Below are 20,432 nucleotides of genomic sequence, written 5' to 3'. Positions count from 1 at the left end.
TGTATAGATTTGTACGTGAATTATAAAGTAAACGGATTACCTAAGTAAAATTGAGAGAGTTTAAACACTATAAATTATGTCCCTTGCCAGCCGATTTTCAACAATTACTCATTATCACAGAATAATTCTTCTGCAATTAGTGTTATCCTCCATAAATCCTCAGTTATCTATCGCGACTTGGAACCCAAACAAACCTAAACCATAAACTTCAATCGAAACATCAATTCATCATTTTCCTTTCCATATCTGCGTACTTAATGACAAAATTCGCGGCAAAGTGCTGTATCAGTAGTTTGCGTTTACTGAAGAAGATAAATTGTTAGGTTAGATCGTATTTAATTTGCTTTCGAAATTGAAAACGGAGGTGATTGAGTATTCCAGACGATACTACGTGGGAGATTGAATTTAATGGAACAGTAATAGAATAGCTAGTTTTGATTAAATATTAGAGAGAATAAATTGTTCTAGAATAGCTAGTACTTTAAATGAATGGTACGTGTTTAAATAAACAAAAGTTGATGTTAATTTAGTATTTCTGTTTTTAATTCAATGTAATCTAAATTCGTTAAACATGTATACCATACATCTAATTCATTCGTATCTGATGTGTTATAACAGGGACAAAAAGCTGCTACTTTACATGTAATATTTTAATAAATAATACTGTTGTCGGATAAAGCTGCGCAGCGAGTTTCTAAAATATGTAGGCCAAATGAAGAAAGAGACAATGAAAATGAAGAAAGAGACAATACTTGAAATTTTATTAGGAAAAATAGGAGTTTTTCCAGGCAAAATAAACTGCTATAAATAGCTCAAGTGAATGAAAATGAGGCAAAATTTTTCTTAGCATACAAGGAATACCGCAGATCACCAAAGTCGCCCACACAACATTACGAAAAATATTAATTATTGAGGAGAGTCAAAATATTAATTATTGAGAGTAATTACTTAGCCAGCACAATAGTCGCAAATCGTTAGTTGAATTAACTAACTTACGGCTGTTCATAGTCTCTCATTTACTGGGTTATATAAAAGCATTAACGCATTTCTGAAACCTTTCAGAGAAGTCCTTTCCAAGCTTCGAAAACAATTTTTCCGGATATTGCAATACTGCAGTGTTATTCTGGAGCACTACTGCTTAAGCAGTACTTTCTAGAGCAATTAAGGAGTTTCTGAAGGAGCTAGAGAAGGAATGATATATGAAATGTATCTCTCGTAGGAGGTCTTTGAAGGTGAAAAGAAGAGGGGCTTTTCCTTTGTCGCAGTTAGTGTCATCTGTAGTACTATGAGAAAATCCAACTAAGCGGTAGGAAAAATGAGTGTTCCCCAGCTAAAAGAGTAGCATCAGCTTCGAGGTGGAGGTGTCCAGTCCATGAAGTGTAACACGTAATTCGACTATGTGTAGGTGAGGGGTAAAACCGAATGCCAGGTGACATCTTGCCGTAAAATATGTGCAGAGTAAGGACAAATAAAAACAAACGTCCGCTAATATTTCAAAATTTAGAAGTGGAGTAAAATTTACAGTAGTATTGGTTGCTGCCTTGTTGTAGAATTTCAAATTAAGCTTATTTAGGTATTCCTTTAACGTTTCAGCTTTCAAATCCTGCGCAAATTTTCATTTCGTATTAAGTAAGTGCACCAGTGGTAATCCGCAACAACTTGTGTTGCAGGAGTTGCAATTTATTGAGAGCATTTCTTTTCACAATTGCCGAGACGGTGGAAAGAAAGATGAAAGATTGCGCGGATGATAGCCTTACAAAGACGTAACTTACTGGCAAGTTTGTGTTCTTAGTCACTTGAGAGTAATGGGACATGTTTGCGAATGATACCATATGACTTTCCATGTATACTGTTTACGTGCGTAGACCAAGTGAGTGATATATTGAACCAAACTACTGAGTATTTTGTCAAACGTATAAGCAGAACTTGCTTTTCGAAGAGATTCACTTAACAGTCCAGTTTATCTTAAAATTTATTCTTGCTATTAAATAACATTTGGAATTTTGCTTGGAGGATTTTTCTCTTCCATTTCTGGCACAATATTTCCGTGTCCATGTCCGGAATCTTGTCCTGAATACTTTGAAAAATTCATTCTCGAAAGGATAATGATAGCAGTGTCATCCCCATAACACGCAGTCATGGTGTTGGGTCGACATTAAATTTTGGGAAGTCATTTACATAAATCAAATATGGTAGTAGCCTAAGGAGGGAACCTTGGGGGACATCTGTGAATAAGTCTTTTACGCAAGACGCGGTCAAAGGCTTTGGCCACGTCTGGGATATAGATAGATGCATTAGATTTAGTGTTGTTCCAAAAGAATATTAATTGGTAATTTGTTGAAAGGCCTCGTCCGAAATCACGCTGTTGATCTACGAATTGTGCAATAAATGGCTTCAGTATACTATAGATGATGCCTTTAAGGACCTTTCTCAGCAATTACAGTGAACTAATCGGCCGAAAACTTGATGAAAAAAAATGTTTCCATGCTTCTAGGGCTGCGGAAACTATAATTTTGCGAGACATGAGTTAAAAATACTTGCCAATTTAGCGATGACACAGTGTGCAAAATTTTCCATAACCCTATTTGTAATGCAATCGCTTCCACGAGCCGTTTCGGAGCTAGTATGATTAGTTGTTCAAAATTTCATTGGATTCTTAGTCACTTGAGAGTTGGCGTTAAAAAGTTTATGCTTATAGGTTGGTTAACTTATCAGGTTTTGTGCAGAAGGAGTGTTTATGGAATCTTGAACAGAGTTCTTGATGTGCTAATCGGAATCTGCAGTTCTTGGTAAAACATTTGGATTGAATTCTTCTATCAGATGAATTGCAAGGGCAGCAGCATTATCCTGATCTGAGAATGATGTCTTTTTATAAGACGAGAGACATTCAACTCACACATCCAGCGTCTGGCAAAATTCCAAAATCAACCGTCTTCAATGTTAAGATTATCAATTTGTGTACACCATTTTTCGTTTCTGTCCTGCGTTTGTTTTGTTCTTCGATTACATCTCTAATATGAGCTGGCAATTACCCATGTGTATATTTTTGATTGGAAAAGTCGGAGCTTGAGAATGGAATTCAAGGAACTTGGAAGTGAAGTTTAAGATAGCTGTATCAATATCACTGACAGTTTTTAAATTGTTATTGGGAAGGTCAAGCCAATATTGTGGAAAAGCTTCCAATTCGCAATCATCTTGAGGGACAGGTTTTTCTGCACCGATCTTCCAATTCTTTTTATGCCCTGGGCGAGATGGAATAATAAATCAGTAATCACTTCTAGCAACATGGATAGCTAATGGAAAACAGCAAAATGTCCTAAATATCGTGGCGTCAGTTGGTTATGTTGGGGCGGTAAATTTCCTCTTCTGGAACAAACATATAGATAGGATTATTCTCCACGTAGTTATGATTTACGTGACCGTTTCTACTTCACCGATGGCAATCCTTACCAACGTGCTTGGCATTAAAATCGGACATGATCCTGGAAAAGTGAACCTGTATGTTGTGCATTCGGATGCCAGGAGGATTGTATATAGAGCAAAAAGTAATGTAAGCTTGACGTTTATTTTCACCACCTCGTACGTCCTACTATTATCCGTAGACAAGCCATACGATTCGTAAATATGCTTTATGTAAATGAAGATTCCTTCTCCACGGTGGTCCCATTATTGTCCCTGAATGAGTAGTAATTTGCAGTCTTGAGTTTTCAGTGTGGAGCGGCGTGTGTTTCCTATATGAGGCAGATATCTGCTGCCTCATATAGGAAACTGATATGATCCTATATGAGTATATATATAAACTGATATGATCTGTCTTTTGATATAGTCCTGGAATTTTTGCATTTTGTTGTAAGATTTTGCGCGTTCTATAGAACAATTTTAATAGGATAATATTGGGTTGGAAGCTTGTCAATTCGTACTAGTGAGTTTGGATCCTAGCTTTAAATCAGACAATAATGGAAACTTCTAACTACTCTAAAATGGTTATTATTATTATTTTATGTTTTTTGTTTATTACGTGCTCCGCCCTTAGGCACTACACGGAAAGGTAGGGATGCCCCGTGGAGGTCTTTTTAAGGGAAACTGGGTAAAATGGTTATTGAGAGAATGTTTTCCGGAAACCTCCAGAATGTCTCTAAATCAGTGAGATGTCAGCGAAAGATACTAGCTTGGCGATAGAAAGTATCGCCAAAGTAAGACAAAGTTTGCCATAGCATCAGTTCTATTGATTTATTTTTAGAACTCTAACATCATTCGACTCAGAAGTGAAAGTTATACAAAATAAACACATATAAAAACAGGATAAACAAGTATAAAAAGTTAAAACACGCATTACATAATCGTCGTAGATATATTTAATATTATTACATCCCCTATAGACATATTTAGTATTATTACATCGTCTATAGATATATTAAATATTATTACATAGATTTGAATGCATATAAACCTACTGAACATTAACGGTTTAACCTAGGTTCGGATCCCAAAGAAAGGATTGATTGCATGAGAGATTTTACGGTTTATTTCGTGCGCAACATTCTCCAAATTTAATTTGCAAATCCACGGTTGATAATTAATGTTAAAACTGTTTTCAACAGGTAACAACTTCAATGCAAATTTGAGTTATATAATCTCTGTAAAAAACTTGTATGTATATAAATAATTTAAGACCTTTAATATTTTTAATTAAGATATTAATCAGAAACTATGTAACTTCTAAAAAAAGAATATAGGAAATATATTTTGAGTTTTTTTTCTGTCTTATGTACAAGTTCTAGGAATTTACAGAGCTAAGATAGATTAAGTTTTAGAAAGAAATAAATGAAACTAGCTTAAAAATTATTTATATATCTAAGTTTAATTTTTTCTGCGTTGATATGGGTGATTAATTATTCGTTGGTTTCTGCAGACTAATCAGTAAAAGAAATTAACGCAAGTTATTCAAAATATTAAAAACCATTAATGAAGGAAACAAAGAGATTTATAATTCAGAACACTGAATTTTTTATAGCTTCTTTGATTTCATGAATGATTAATTTTCATAAGCAATTAACTATTAAATTTTCCGCTTGGAAACATAACCTTACGAAGCGTTTAAGTAAGAACAAAATTTAAATTATTACTTAAATATTTTCCTCATTTCTGATTTTGAATCAGTGAAAAGAAAGAAAATATAATGCTAATTTGAAGTGGATATAATGCCAGTTTAAGGGTGCCAGGTTTTAGATTTTAAGATGGTAATAACGTTTTCTAAGTCATGGGCAGTTTATTATACTCATAGGAACTATAACCTCCTAAGAATTTAGATGATAAGCCAAGTTTCATCAACTATAAAACGGTGCTAACTAGGTTTCAATAAAGACTAACCTTTTCGATAATAAGAAATAATTCAGCTTTAAGCTTTCAGGTTAAAGCTGAATTATTGGCTATATGTAACAGTACTTATTGTTTATGCATTCGAACATGAAGTTTTTTGTTTATGTCTTACACTTAATAATCAGATTTCACATTTGTATATTTTCTAACAGCTAACTTGCCACCCCCAGTGTTTTTTCCCCTGCTCTGTGAAAATGAGAGCTATCCTTTTTTAGATAGTCCAAAGGCAATTTTATTCTTAGATAAGAAGCCTTCGCATGTTTTTGCCTTAATTAGATACAGGTAATTATTTTATAGCTAAGTAGTAAATAAAATATAAGTACACATCAGAATGCTTCTTCCAACTATTTGTTTTACGGAAAAACAGCGTACACATAACTGTCGTTACATTTGATGAGAAAAATGTGCATTTTTATATTAGTATCACCTTCACTTTCATTAAAATGTTTTTGGAATGTTTTATATTCTTCATGATAATTATTACATGTCGTAGAAAAATTTTCCTACAGTTGAAAAATATTAGCTTATTAAAGCGTGGCTCTGATTTCAAAGTTTTTTGTGCCATAAGAGAGAAAAATTAGGTTACTTATATTTTTAGCAAAGAACAGACGTGTATTTTTAAATTTTAAGTTTCTTAAATTCCCAAGTCAAGAAAAGAGTTTAATAAATTAAAAGTGAATTTAATATTTTATGATATGTGTGATTTAAAAGAAATTTATCCAAATTATATGTTCTCTTTCTAATTTTAAGCAAAAATTTCTAAAGATAAATTATCGTTTCATACAGTAAAAATTATTATTTACGGTTTATTTTCTTACTTTGAAGATATGACTTCTCAGTTTGTGCAAAAAGTGGGATTGTCTAAAACCTTTGATAAAAACATTGTTCAGTATTTTCCGAATTTTACTCTCTTTTTCTAATTTATAAAACTGCTTTAATCCTTATTATTACTGATACATATAATTATGCTATTTTATAAAGTTGGATTTTTTTGTTGGGCAAAATGTGACGAAATGTATTTGCTTGGTGTTTTAAATATTTATGGTTTTTATAAAGAAACTTCCCCCCCTCGTTTTACAGTAAAATTTCACGAAAGGCAATTTCTGGCCGCTCCCCACTGCTAAAAGTAAAAGGTGTACCAAGAAGGATTCGGAAGTTTGAGAATGATGAAATTAATACGTGCAACGTATGTGTATAAGGAAATAAATCATGTGGTTACATAGCAGAGGGATTATTTATTTGGGTAAAACAAAAAGGAAACTGGAAGTCATGTATGTTACCTGCCTAAAGTTATAAAGTGTGGCATAGAAATACACAATTTAGAGATAAATATCTTGAGGTATAACGTGCTAGTTATGGCGGGGGGCATAGGCGTATTCCATGAAATGCTAGATATATTCGATGAGAGATGATCTGATCCAGCATCATAAGGTTTGAATTTAGACAGAAATATAAATTAAATTGAATAAAACAGTCTTTATCAACTTTGCTTTATCAGGATTATCAAAGCTTTCGGAGGATTATCAGTATTATAAGAAATAATTTCTATTTGTTTGAAGTTTCGTAATAAAGGCAAAATGCATTCGATGGTCTTCCCCTAATAGATATATAATCGCGGACCACTTCAGAACGGGTTCATTATAAAAGATCCAACGAGAAAATTGGATATTTTGGTTAGGAAAGACAACTCAGTCTGGATTCATTAGTTGTTGTATCTAGATCTTCTTTCCTTAAGTTCTTGAGCTATCATCGTTGAACTGCAGCGATGATTCATGCGACTACCATTAATTCGACATAAACCAACTAATTCCTTTAAACCTAAGAGCAATTTCATCATATGTACATTGTGCACAAATCCAGCATCGAGGACGTCATACTCCAGAGATATTAAAAAAACATCCTTGCTCTGTTTCAATTGTCGTTGCGTTTCAGCTTTACTCTTAGAATTTTCATAAGCTATAGGGACACAATAAAATAACTGACCTTAGATTATTAATGACTTGCTTGTTCAATCATGAAGTATTCTTGAATAAAGAATTTCATTGCAATTGAAAAACGTACTCAGGTAACAATTGTTTTTAACATTAATAATTATTTAAAGTTTTTTGCTGCCCCATCAGACTGAAATCTCATACTTGTATTATGGTATTGATATAACAACACTGTTACCAAGTGTTTATTTCAAATTGGATATAAAATTTTATTTCACGTGGAAGAGTTTCAAGGAATTTCTTTCAAGTTTTATCTCACATTCCAGGAAAGGGTAAACATCTTACTCCCCCCACACTGTACAAATATCTGAGAACTGCTGGTTCTGCTGGAACCGAAGAAAGTTATAAATGCAGTAAATATTTTCCCATTTTCTTTCAGATCTTCAAGCTGACGTCTTTTTGTTTATTTAGCTTTTGTTAGGATACTTGGATATAACTTTTAAAGTTATCTTTTAGCGACTTCAACGTCATATTTAAGAGGTTAATTTATTTCTTCGAGATTTTAATGGGTTCATCACAAAGTTACTCTGAAGGGAATGCAGATTTTGAAAAACTCGGAAGTTCCTTTTGAGGAAATCATCTATTAAATCTAAAGGAAGGAAAAAAAAACAGGCTTTTAAGAAAACTAAAGTGTGTGTTTTTATGCTCTTTAGATATTTCTGTTTGCACTTCAAACAATATTATATAGCTAATTAAAATTTATTTCTTGAAATCTTAATACCATTCACTACGGTTTATCCTAGAATTTATATGAAGAAAACAGTTGTTTTCATTTAAATTGTGAACTTTAAATTTTTTCCTATTCTTTAGAATATATTCAGTTTGTAGTTTAGGTATCTGTCAAACTGTATATTCAAATTGTAGATTAGTCACATCTTCTAAACATAATAACAATTCACATTAACTAAAACTTCGAAATTGAGGGAAAGGCAAATTTGAGCATATGTGATTTTTCGCCCAATTCGAGAATGAGGCAGGATTCATAGCTATACAAATAAAAGCAAGCTGTATCGAGTAGCACTGGCATTCTTTTACGTAAATAAGATACAGTTTAACACCATCTGCTTAGGAAGGAATCGCTATTCAAAAAATGCTGACATATTAAACAATTTCCAGGGAGCCAAAGAGCACAAATGAGTTAGAGATGAAATTTGCCAGGAGAATTGCATTATAGAGTCATAGTAGAATATTATTTTAGCTGTTGTATATTTTGTGACTTATTGTATACACCCTTTCATTTTCAGCTGCTCCCCAGAGCAAATCCCACAGCCGCTAATATTGCGATAGCAGTGGCAGGTTCCTGTATTTTTCAGATTCTGATTTCAAATGGCTATTCAAAAATCGGGAAATTCCGCGGTTGCCGAAAGTGTTAGCAACCGTTCTAGGATATTTAACACCGAATCGTGCCTGCGGCATTCTGATTTTGAATTTCACTTTTCACTATACATGACTTTAGAACAGGCCAATTTTCCTTTAAACTTCCCTTATCAAGAGATCTCTTTCCTTAGGTAGCTCCTGATTATGTTGCCGTACTTAAATTTGCTATTAGAGTTCTGGAAAAGAAATAGAAAGTTTTATTGAGATGGATGAGTTTGATGAAATGCAAGTAAACGGCTCGGTTACTAAATTTTGAAATAAGCTGAATTTTTTGATTTTAGAATACTCAAGGGATGAAAGACATATGCCTCCGTTTTCTCTCTTTCCTTAACACGGCCTCTCGAGAAGGCTCTCCGACTGATGGATTTGAAGTTACCCCTTACATGACATTTTGACTGCAAGTATAATTATGAATTTTCAGGTTATGACACCCGAAACTATAAACAGGGTGATTAGTTTTCATTAATCACCGCACTGATCTTGGCGACGATGCATGAAAACTGGTTTTAGAAGACAAACAATATCTCAATATCTCAAAGCGAGTAACCAAATACTGTTCAAAAAATATCAAAATAGAGAAAACTATCTTAAGACATAGTTTGCAAAGACATTACGTTAATTGGAAGCAAGAGAGATTGAAAAATGAGCAACGCCTTCGCCAAGAATGTAACCACGGACATCTGGAATACGCGCCAAGATTGTAGACAACCAAACCACGAAGGCATTCTAATAATAAAGGAAAAAGGAAAGGAAATATAAGGAAAAATACCTTATATGCTCCCCCTTTTAAAGGGCGACTGGGGCTTTTAGGGGACCCATTCGCTAGATCCTGAGTGTGGAGATTCATCATCCACCACCCTTTTACTAGTTCGGGCACCACTGTAGAGAAACCAGGTATTTTGGAAGTAGGCAAGACGAAACAGGAGCAACGTCTTCGCCGGGAATCGAGTCACGGACCTCTGGAATAAGCACCCAGAGTGCAGACCACCACACCATGAAGGCATGCTAATAATGCGGCAGAAATACCTTATACGTTTTCTAGGAAATAGCTAAAAATAATGTTGTTATTGTCTTCTCCATATTACATGGAACAATGGTTGCCAGAGCCTACTCCAAAGAGATGTTGGACTCCTATTTTTCACTTCAATTTTGAGAGAGACAGCCCAGGAGGTTTTCGGGAGTCTCCCGCTCCTCTCTCTTTCCACAATCCACACGAGAGGACTTCCGGCTCGCCGCAGTTTTACAGTGCCGAAAACTATAGAATGTCCATGAAGAAGACATGGACAAATATCCATGTCTTCTTCGAGATTCGAACCCGGGTCCTTCGGTACTGTAGTAGGCTCTCCTAACCACTATATTGTCTGGGCGACAGCTAGGAAATAATAACTGAAGCATTGTTTTCTATGTATTTCCTTTATATGCAAATTAAGATTGGTTTCGAATTTACGTTTTCCGTTGTGACTCGAGTAATTATGTCATCGAATTACAATGAAACGTTAATGAAAGATTGCCATTTTTATTAAAATTCTGTTCTAAAGTTTATAAAGCCTCAATGAAACATTTCCAGAAAGAATCGTTGATGAAATGGATAAGAAAAAGGGAGGGAAAATAAGAACTATATTTTAAAATAATTTACTTCAATTTTTTATAAAATGGTCTTAATCTTGATGACAGTTTGAGAACTTTTATAGCAAAGAACTTTCTAAACTTACTTTGATCCATCTCGCCTGGAGCTCTTATCAGACGGAGACATGCTTTCTCGAACACTTCCTGCATTTCATATCAAATATTCTTCTCTTCTCTTTCTTCACCGCAGGGTACAACGATGTATAAGAAGGAACTCCTAGTTTTATTCTTATTCGATGGAATGTTACAAAGCAAATTCTATCATCATTTCATTTTTGCATCAGCATCAAAAGATTTTTATTCTTACCCATGGTCAGCTATTTTAATGCCTCGTACCCTAAGCAAAAATTGGTATTAAATATTGTAAAAATTAGACCTTGTTTCCATTTCGATTCCCAGAAGTCAATAGCATAAATTTTATTTATAATAAATCGAATGTCGGTTTAAATTATTTGCTTGTCTAGCGACATTTTATAAGAATAAGAATTGAAATTTTGTAATACGTTTTATTGGATTATTAAAAAGGATGACTTGTTAGGATTGTTTTTTAAGCGTTTTACAGCAGTTGTCTCAAACTCACTGACCGGATGCGGCCCTGGAAGCAATTTTATGTGGCCCACGAATACATTTCAGTTACTTATTTGTTGCAAATACGATGCTTATAAGTTTATAGACAAAAAGATACGGACTTAGCTTATGCTCGCGGCTGCTATTGAAAGAAAAAAGGCAGAATGAATAAGCTGGGGCTTTGTCATTGTACGCTTGTACTTCAGGCCACTTGACTAATGTAAAGTAGGATTATTTCTCACAAACTCACAAACAGTCAGTAAATTTAGTTTGCTAGTTGAGAGCTTGGGATAGTTTGGTATCCGGAAATTTGCGATTTTCTGATTAAAGAAAGTTATCTAGTAGCTCAATTTAAAATATTGAGGAGTATTTGAAATAAATGTCAATCTCATATTTAATATTTAGTTGTCACTACATTTGAATTACAAAATATAAAAAACAGAATTACGAATACCAACTTTTAGATATCAAATAGAAAAATAACATAAATTGAATTTTTTTCTTTGTGTTGTTATTCTTTATTTTGATAAATTCAGTAAGTATAATTCAAAATTAAGGTTAAATGTTTTGTTTTATTAAAATGTTTTTAAATTTGGTAGATGAAAAACATTCTGCCTCATCAACTGCTTTCAGATCGTTTATTTGCTCCGCGTGTAGTTTAAGTTTGAGACCACCGCTTTGTTGTATGTGAGAAATAAAACTGATAAATAAAATACGTAGAAATATCCTTACATTAATCAATCAATAATTAATCGATTTGAACATCGTACACCTACTTTAATTTTTTAAAGAAAAAATATTTTTATCATTTGAAAAAATTATTGGACAAATGCTCATATTAACCTTTTCAGAGGTGGTATAAAAAAGAATGAAAACTATAGTAAAATTTTGCATGTGCTGTAATATTTTATACCGCTGCTCCCTATACGACATTTTTCCCCCTGTAACTGCCAATAGTTTGTTTTTGTTTTTTATTTACTCTATTTTTGCATACTTCTGATGTGTTTCTATAGAAATTAAATTTGAAGCCAAAGAAGTTCTAGAAGACAACAGTTTCCAATCGAAGTTTCGAATCATTATGAAGCAGCCTTCGAAAAATCTCCTAAAACAACAAATTATTACGAAAGCTTTCATAAGGTACTAAATTCATTATTTAATTGTAGCCATCCTAGTATGTGGTTTTTGTTTGACGGACTGAAAAAAGATTTAGCCTGTCAACGTTTATTACGCTATCGTAAATACAGGGCATACTGAAGTAAAAAAAAAATTAAAATTTACATTTGGTAATATGGAATCATGTAAGAAACTGTGATAAAATCGATGATAAAAATTAGATATTTACATATATTAGCTAATATTCAGTACGTTTGTAGATACATTAGGTATTTTGGAAGCAGGAGATGTGAAAAATGAGCAAAGCCTTCGTCGGGAATCGAACCACGGACCTGTGGACACGCGGCCAGCGTGCAGACCACCACACCACGAAGGCTGGAGAAATACCTTATAAGTTTATGTGAAATATATAATTATTATTTATTTATAACAAGGTATTTTATGTAATTAAAATAAAATAATTATTTCTATTTGTTTATTCTTCTAAATGTTTATATTATAAAATGTGTAACTTGTATTTACTATTACTTTACTTTTTTTAATAATTAAAATTGCAGTAATTTTTCGCTGTATATTCTGTTTCATTTTTCTTCCTTCCTCCTCTCTTTTTCCTAATTCAAAACGGTCCATTTGTTAATCTTATATAGCAACTAAATATACACATAAGTTATACAGTTTATAATATATATATATACATCTATGGTATATATATATATATCATAGATGTTTTGGTAATTTAAATAATTTTCTTTGAAAAATTCAAGTAGGTGTACGATGTTCAAATCGATTAATTATTGATTGATTAATGTAAGGATATTTTCACGCATTTTATTTATCAGTGGGCTTATTTTGATTTGAGCATATATCTATGTGAGCTTTTTTTCATGTGAGCATTTTTCCATTAGAGCTTTTTTCTATGCGGGCATATTTCTGTGTGGGCTTTTTTTCTGAGAGCATTTATACCTGTGAGCATTATTCTGTGAGCATTTTTCCTGTGGGCATTTTTCCGGTCACCACAGTGTATGTAACCTATGCTTTAAAATTATTTTATAGTTTTGTGGGTACTTATCGGTTATCTCGAAAATTGGCTTTGAGTCAAAACATTACCAGTGGAATTTTTTTAAGGCTTATCGGTTTTCTTTATATCTTCTGTATGCTTCCAGAAAAAATAATCTGAGGTATACTTACTTGCCATTATTAAATAAAGGCTTAGCTAATAAAGTGAAAAAAATATGGTAGCCCAAACTGATGCAATGGTAAATCAGAAGGAAAAAGTTCAAAAGATGGCTTACTATTGGAGATGTTCCTTTAATAAGGTAAAAAAAAATAGAGATTTGGAAGAAACAAGTCACTGGAGATATTTTGTTGGCTAAGTGCCAAAAAGATATGAGCTTGGATAACTGATATGTACCTTTTTATGTGGTGCACTGATGAGCATGCCTTAACATAAGAACCTTTTCTCGCACAAAATATCACATACGTTACAAAAGAATTAGCAATTCTAAAGAAAAGGTGTGGTCGCCAGTTGCTAAGGGTAAAGATTAACTATTGATAGCTCAAATCCAAACGAACTGGCTGGCCGTGTCTCATGTTTGTTTTATATTCATGAAGCGCATTAAATATACTTCTTTTAAAATATTTCCTATAATGTTTTTAAAGTTATACGTTATTAAAATTATTTAATTTCAATGAAATTTATTCCTCGTTGAAAACGTGTAATTTCAATGAAAGCTTTTTATCCTCTCCTCTCTTATATTGTCATTGATCTTTCACACCGTCCTTCTTTGAAAATGATTTAAGCCAAAATTTTCTGCATATGTGTATAATTTCCACGCCATTTATGGTTTTTCAATGCCCTAGTCAATTTTCTCAGGAAAAAAGTAGGTATTGTCACTCGAAAATTTCGAAATTTTAACGTAGATTTAGGCGTTTTTGAAGGTTATGAAACACTTAGATCAGTGTTTCTTAACCTTTTTGGCACAATGAACCACTTTAAAATTTTAAATATGTCACGGAACCCTCTGTAAAAAAAATTGCTTAAACATCATTTATTACAAAATATATTCTGTTTTATTATTTAATTATTTTAATATTTTTATTTCAATAGTATAAAAAATTTCAAGAAATTAAAATTTTTAATGTGAAGGCTGTTGCTGCTTTTCCTTGATTAATAGATTGAATTGAGAGATGGTTTTCGACAAAGCAATGCGCATGTCATGTTCGACATTCAGTCGATTTCGATGTTTTGTTTTTATTGTGACAAGTGCGGAAAATCCCGCTTCTCAAAGATATACTGTAGCAAACGGAATAGTGGCTGCCATAGCTCGTTTTACAAGCAATGGGTAGGCTTCTCTTAAAGAAGACCAAAACTCTCCAAGAGTTTTTGAATCGAAATCCATTTTTAACAAGGACTTTATTTTCAAATCAATTAGCTCATCTTTGGCAAGGTTCATGTCATCGATACAGTCAATATCACAAAGAAAATGATTACGAATCCACAACTCATCTTTTATATTTCTTCCATCCGAATTGAAATATTTTTCAAATGAAACTTGAAGTACTTCCAGGTGTTCACAGATTTCATTTTTCAAGTTATTCAATAACAAACTATCTTTCCGAGATCCATTTTCAAAAAGCCCTTCGTCCAACATTTGAAAGTTAGCATATATCCCATTTTTAATTCTAATTTTCCAAAGTGACATTTTCAATAAAAATGCCTGTAGTTTCTCAGTGGCATCCATAATTGTTGTATCAGGCCCTTGAATTGAAAGACATATATCGTTCATGCGGTTAAAAATGTCTGCCAGGTAAGCCAATTTACATATAAAATCTTTTTTCTTGAAATATTTGAAGAGTTATCTTTTTCTTCTAAAAATAGTGATACTTCTGTCTTCAACATGAAAATTTGTCTCAAAACCTGCCCTCGTGACAGCCAGCGCACTTCCGTGTGGTACAGAAGTACCTCATGTTCTGCGTTCATTTCTTGACACAATGTTTTAAAAAGACGATGATTCTAATAAACTTCTAATTAAATTCTAGTAAACTCTACTTTTAAAAAAATTCACAGTTTTAATAACTATTGACAATACTTCTTTTAAGCTAGTTGGAAGAGTTTTGTAGTCAGTGCATGTCTATGTAAAAAACAATGTGTAACAATAACATTAGAGCCTGTTTTTTTACCAAATGGGCAAAACCAGATTTATTGCCAAGCATCGCAGGTGCTCTATCCGTACAAAGTGAATGAAGTTTTTGTTTCCAGTCGAAGTCGTGTTTGGAAAAGAAAAGATTTAAAATCGTAAAACATCAACTGCCTTTGTAGTTTTCAAAAGAGGCTCACAAAATAAGAATTCTTCTTTGATAGTATCAGCAGACAAGTAACGAACAAAAACAAGAAGTTGACTACAATTCGAGATGTCTGTAGTTTCATCCAGTTGCATACTAAAGGGAAATGGCGATGCTTTCAATTCATCGAAGATCTGTTTCAAGATATTGCAAGAAATTTCAACTATTCTTGGATGTATCACATCATTGGACAATGGAATAGCCTCAAGTTTTTTTCTCTGTTCCAGTACACAAACTAATTCAACCATTTCCAGCGCACATGGCTTAATTAATGTCTCTCCAATAGTATGCGGTTTCTTACTTTTGGCAATACGATATGCAACTCTGAAAGATGCCTCAACCAAAGGTTTTTGTGAAATACCAAATCCAAGTTTGGTTAAAGTTCCAGATTTCGAAAACTGGGCTTTCTTCTTTGTAAAAAATTCTAGATCTTTAGATGTATTTTCAGGATGAAGATATTTGAGATGTTCTATCAATTTTGCCGGTTTCATACTGGCGTTTGCCAAAACGTTTCCACGCAGAAAGCATTGTGGCTTTTCAACACCATCCGATTTCTTCATGCAGCAGAATCCATATTTTACATAATTTTCATCATACTTCCTTTTTTTGGACATTTTGGGCTACAAAAACTATCAAATAATCAAATGAAACATTATTAACAAACATTAAGACACACACACACACACACACACACACACACACACACAAAAAAAAAAAAAAAAAAAAGGCCAATAGTGTGGCTATATACAGGAATCTAAAGAGCATCACCGATTGTAATCCAGTTCAGTTTTCTTTAAACCGTAAAAGAATAAAAGAAATAGGAGATATGCGTAATGTTATAAGGAAATATACGTATTCATGTTACTATGAATGAACAGTTGCGTTTGATATTGGCATCTGCAGAGTCAAGCTTGCTCTAAATGAAGAGTTCGACTTAGATATAGACGTACCGATTATTAGGATGGGAAATTTTAATATAACGCGAAAATAATGAAAAAGCATTCGGTTAGCAAAACGATACTTTAATCTGAACATGGTACCTTCGAATTATCCAAGTACACCTGGCAACTCGTTTATAGATCTTATATTCACAGGAAATATTAGTTCAAAGTTATTGAATTGTGTTTATTATTTCTCGTATCAACATTATAGACGAATAAATACGAATAGAAATTATAGATAACATAAATGAATATTATTTACATTTTGTAAGAATTTTTTTTTCGGGGGGGGGGGAATCTGATTTACGAAAGGATCAGTAAGTCATTAAATTCTAGCTGCCGCTTGGAATAGACAGCTTTCACCAATTTCTTTCACTGTAACCGTAAATGCGAAAGCTGTATTGTTTTAAATCATCACAATATCGAGCGCATACGTATAAATAAAAATATTAGAGATTTCACTTAGATTGGTTAAGTGGATAGGCAGCTACGGATTTATATATCGGGGAATATTTTTGTGATCACCCTATAATATAGTAAAACGACAAGTAATAAAAAGCGACAATTTAAATAACAACATTTAAAATAACGTAATTAAATTAACGTATAAGTCTTTTTATGGAATTATAAAATAAGTTAGATGAATGCGAATAATTGAGAGATTGGTTTATAAAATTCGGCAAATACACATCCTCAAGAACAATCCCTATTAAAAACGCTTTCATATTGACCCTTTTAGTGTGATTCATCTTTAACGTTTCATAAACTGAAAGGAAATATTCTGTATTGTATATCATATATTATACAAAAGTGTACACTAACTTCATTCTACATCATCTATACGATGTGCTATAAAGCGAAACATTAAGTTTAATTATTCAATTCACGGCATCCCAACGTAGTAAAACCAAACCATGACACTCATTCAAGGATTTATGGCTATCAGATATTTTTGTCCCACGACTTCTAGCAAAAGCTTAAAATATACTCTTGAAATACCCATATTTTTGCTGTATAATATCATCCATCATCGTGGTTGACTAGCGGACAAGGGATTTAAACTTCTGAACATTGACAGCTTCTTTCCGGGATTGATTTTGCAATGGATTAAAATGTTTTCTTATGTTCCGGTATTGGCAAAAGTGGTCTAGTGTTTAAATGATTTTACAAAGTACATTAGAATCATTTGCCAAAAGGCAGAAACACCTCCGTGGAGAAATTCTGTGGAAAAATTGGATTGCATTTAGTTATATATGAAGAAAATTATGTAATTGATCTACAGTAAACCTGTTTCATGCCAAGAATGGAATCTGGGGAGATGAACTTTAGCTCCTCAGCCAATGTTGAGTCACAATTTTGTCTGAATGGTACATAAGCGTACAAGGGTTACCTGCCTGAGGGGAGGGATGTTTTCAAGGCGGAGTTTCTAAGGAAACTGGCTCGTGTTAACCTGCTAGGTCGCCCCTGCTATTGCGCTATGGACTTAACGCATAGTTGAATAGAAGAAGGGCAAAAAGTTAGCATTCTGTTTTCCCGCGCAGTATCTGTTAGATGCTATTTAAGCCATTTCTACCCGCTGCGTGCGGATCAATACGGAATCATAGAAAAAAAACTTCTTTAATTATAGTACAGAAGAGGAAATTGACTATACTGCACAGGATTTTAGGACAATACTAGCATCAAAGCTCATCCCCACGCTCAAAAAGGGGGGAGAATAAAAGAACATTTTAGGTTCGCGCAAATCTGCTTAGCATTAAGCTTCAACTCCGTTCAATTAATTTTCTGCAGTTTTTATCCATTATCAAATAATTATGAGTGTATATAATTGCCAAGATGTTGTGAAAGAAAGTTTATGCTATTATTTGTGAAAGAAAGTTTATTTTTGGTCTTCTTCCACTTACTAACTCTTTTTGTAACGAATTAATGATTGCGGTGCATTCACAAATATAAAATCTAGAATAAACTTAAAATCCAGAATGCCATTTGATATGTAATGAGCAATTTTGATAAAAATATTTTTAATTTCTGCATTTCCCACATAAAATAATAATTCAAAAGAAAAAAAGTTTTAAAATCTTCCATTTATAATAAATTTATTATGTAAAATATCCTATTATCTAAAATTGAAAGCTTCTGTGGAGATCTGTTATTAATTACGCAAATAACAATTAACAAATTAACTAGAAATTTCAACAGTGGATTAATTTAGATCATTGTTCATCAAGTAACTGAAATTTAAATTATATTTCGTTATAAGTTGAACAAAAACATATGCAGACAGTCTTATTCGGAACGTAATATTAATAAATGACACATTTATTTTGGAGTTAGGTTACTAGAGAACATGAGTAGTCAAAATAGATGATGCAATAAATATATTAAACTATTCTGTAAATTAAATCAACAGTTAAAAACTATTGAGAATATAAAATGTCCAAGCTATTTAAGTGACAGATAAAAGGTAGTCGGTGAAATTATGATAAATTCTTTGCATATTTTGATACTGTTTCTGCCGCATATCTTGTTGGCTGTAATATTACTTCCAGACATGAGGAAGGTTAAAAACACTAGTGACAAAAAATTCAGTTTTTTTAGGCAGTTATGAAAATTATGTAGCATTTATAAAGTGTATGAAATGAATGAGTTTTCATAAAATCTAATCGATAATACAAATAATTTTTTATAATTTTCCATATCAGAAGTACTGGTAAATAAATGATAAACAGATATTAATTTAAATGATTTTAATCAAATGTAACTAAAGTAATTTGTGTACATTTTCCCACTTTGAAACATTATTCCAAGACAGGAAGAAGGAAAAAACACTAGTGACAAAAATTCAGTTTTTTTTTCAGCAGTTATTTAAAACTATGTTGCATTCACGAAGTGTATGAAATGGGTGAGTTTTACATAAAATCCAATCCACAATACAAATATTTTTTATAATTTTTCATATCAGAAGCACTAGCAAGTAAATGATGAACATGTATTAATTTAAATAGTTTTAATCAAATTTAACTAACATAATTTGTGTACATGTTTCCAGTTGGCAATATTATTGGGTAAATTTGTAATAGAATCCACAATAAAAATGCAATAAAATAAATAATTGATTCACTGCAATGAAAGTCGAAACAATCAGTTCATTCAGGGTTATATTTCCAGCGTGCTAAGGTCCCGGGAATTCAATAATTTACATAAAAAACCCGAGAATTTACTTAAAATTCGTGTAGTATTTCCGACATTTATTATGAGCATGAGCCAAGTTTCTTAGAAAAACTCCTTAGGAAGATGGGGAATACTTTTCATGCGCTATAACTGAGCAAACAAACTACACCAAGTCATTAAAAACAAATGATGTACTGGAATTGGTTTAATCAAAATATTACAGTAGCTACAGCCTAGCTGGACTGTTTTATTTGAATCTTTTATTACTCAGGAAAATGAAAACTACAACACGCTTCCTTTAATGCAAAAGTTTTAGACTATTTGTATGCATCAGTTTATCCCTGCTAATGAGGCAATAAACACAGCTGTAAAAAATGAAAACGTGTGGATGATAAAGAGGTAATTACTGTAATTAATTCTCTGACCTATTCTGAGTCTGAGTAGTGTTTAAGACATGATGCTCAGAATTTCCTTCAAGCAGCTGGCCCTAATCTAATTAACCTTCATGTAAAATAAATGTTCATGGTGCGGTAAAGTGGACCGGGGCATTAAAAATGAAATTTCTTACTATACTTTGGAGAAGTTTTCTGGAGAGATGCGAGAATTAATGATCATCTTCACCACTAATTTTGTTGTGATAGTCTATTTGTGATAGTTCTTAAAAACTTACTTGCTGTTAATTGTTTGCCTTAAATTTTGAATTCATTAACCCAGAGAAATAAAATGGGGCAAGTAAATTCATACTGTTAAGAGTTGAATTTTTTTTTCAAAAATTCGACAGTTCATTGGTTAGGGATGAAAATACAGAACTGTTTATAAATCTGTGAAAAAAAAAAAAAAAAAAAAAACTAAAGAACAGGCAACAAATTTTATTTTACTGAAAAAAGTAAAATTCATTTATTTTATTTATGTGTTTCACAAATGCTCA

The 20,432-nt window shown here is 32.5% G+C and overlaps 1 protein-coding gene across 1 annotated transcript; it reads right to left on the bottom strand.

The window, feature by feature from the left end:
* Positions 1-15,340: 15,340 nt before the first annotated feature.
* LOC146995363 (protein FAM200C-like) lies at positions 15,341-16,009 on the bottom strand. Its single transcript, XM_085823102.1, has one exon. It carries the CDS (start codon positions 16,007-16,009, stop codon positions 15,341-15,343), a length of 669 nt encoding a protein of 222 aa, XP_085679228.1.
* Between the last annotated feature and the right edge of the window lie 4,423 nt (positions 16,010-20,432).

The sequence above is a fragment of the Stegodyphus dumicola genome, chromosome 9 (assembly GCF_044657685.1).
Source record: "Stegodyphus dumicola isolate Sdum_Otavi_A_Nest chromosome 9, ASM4465768v1".
Lineage (NCBI taxonomy): Eukaryota > Metazoa > Arthropoda > Arachnida > Araneae > Eresidae > Stegodyphus > Stegodyphus dumicola.
This window is presented reverse-complemented; position numbering and strand designations above follow the sequence as displayed.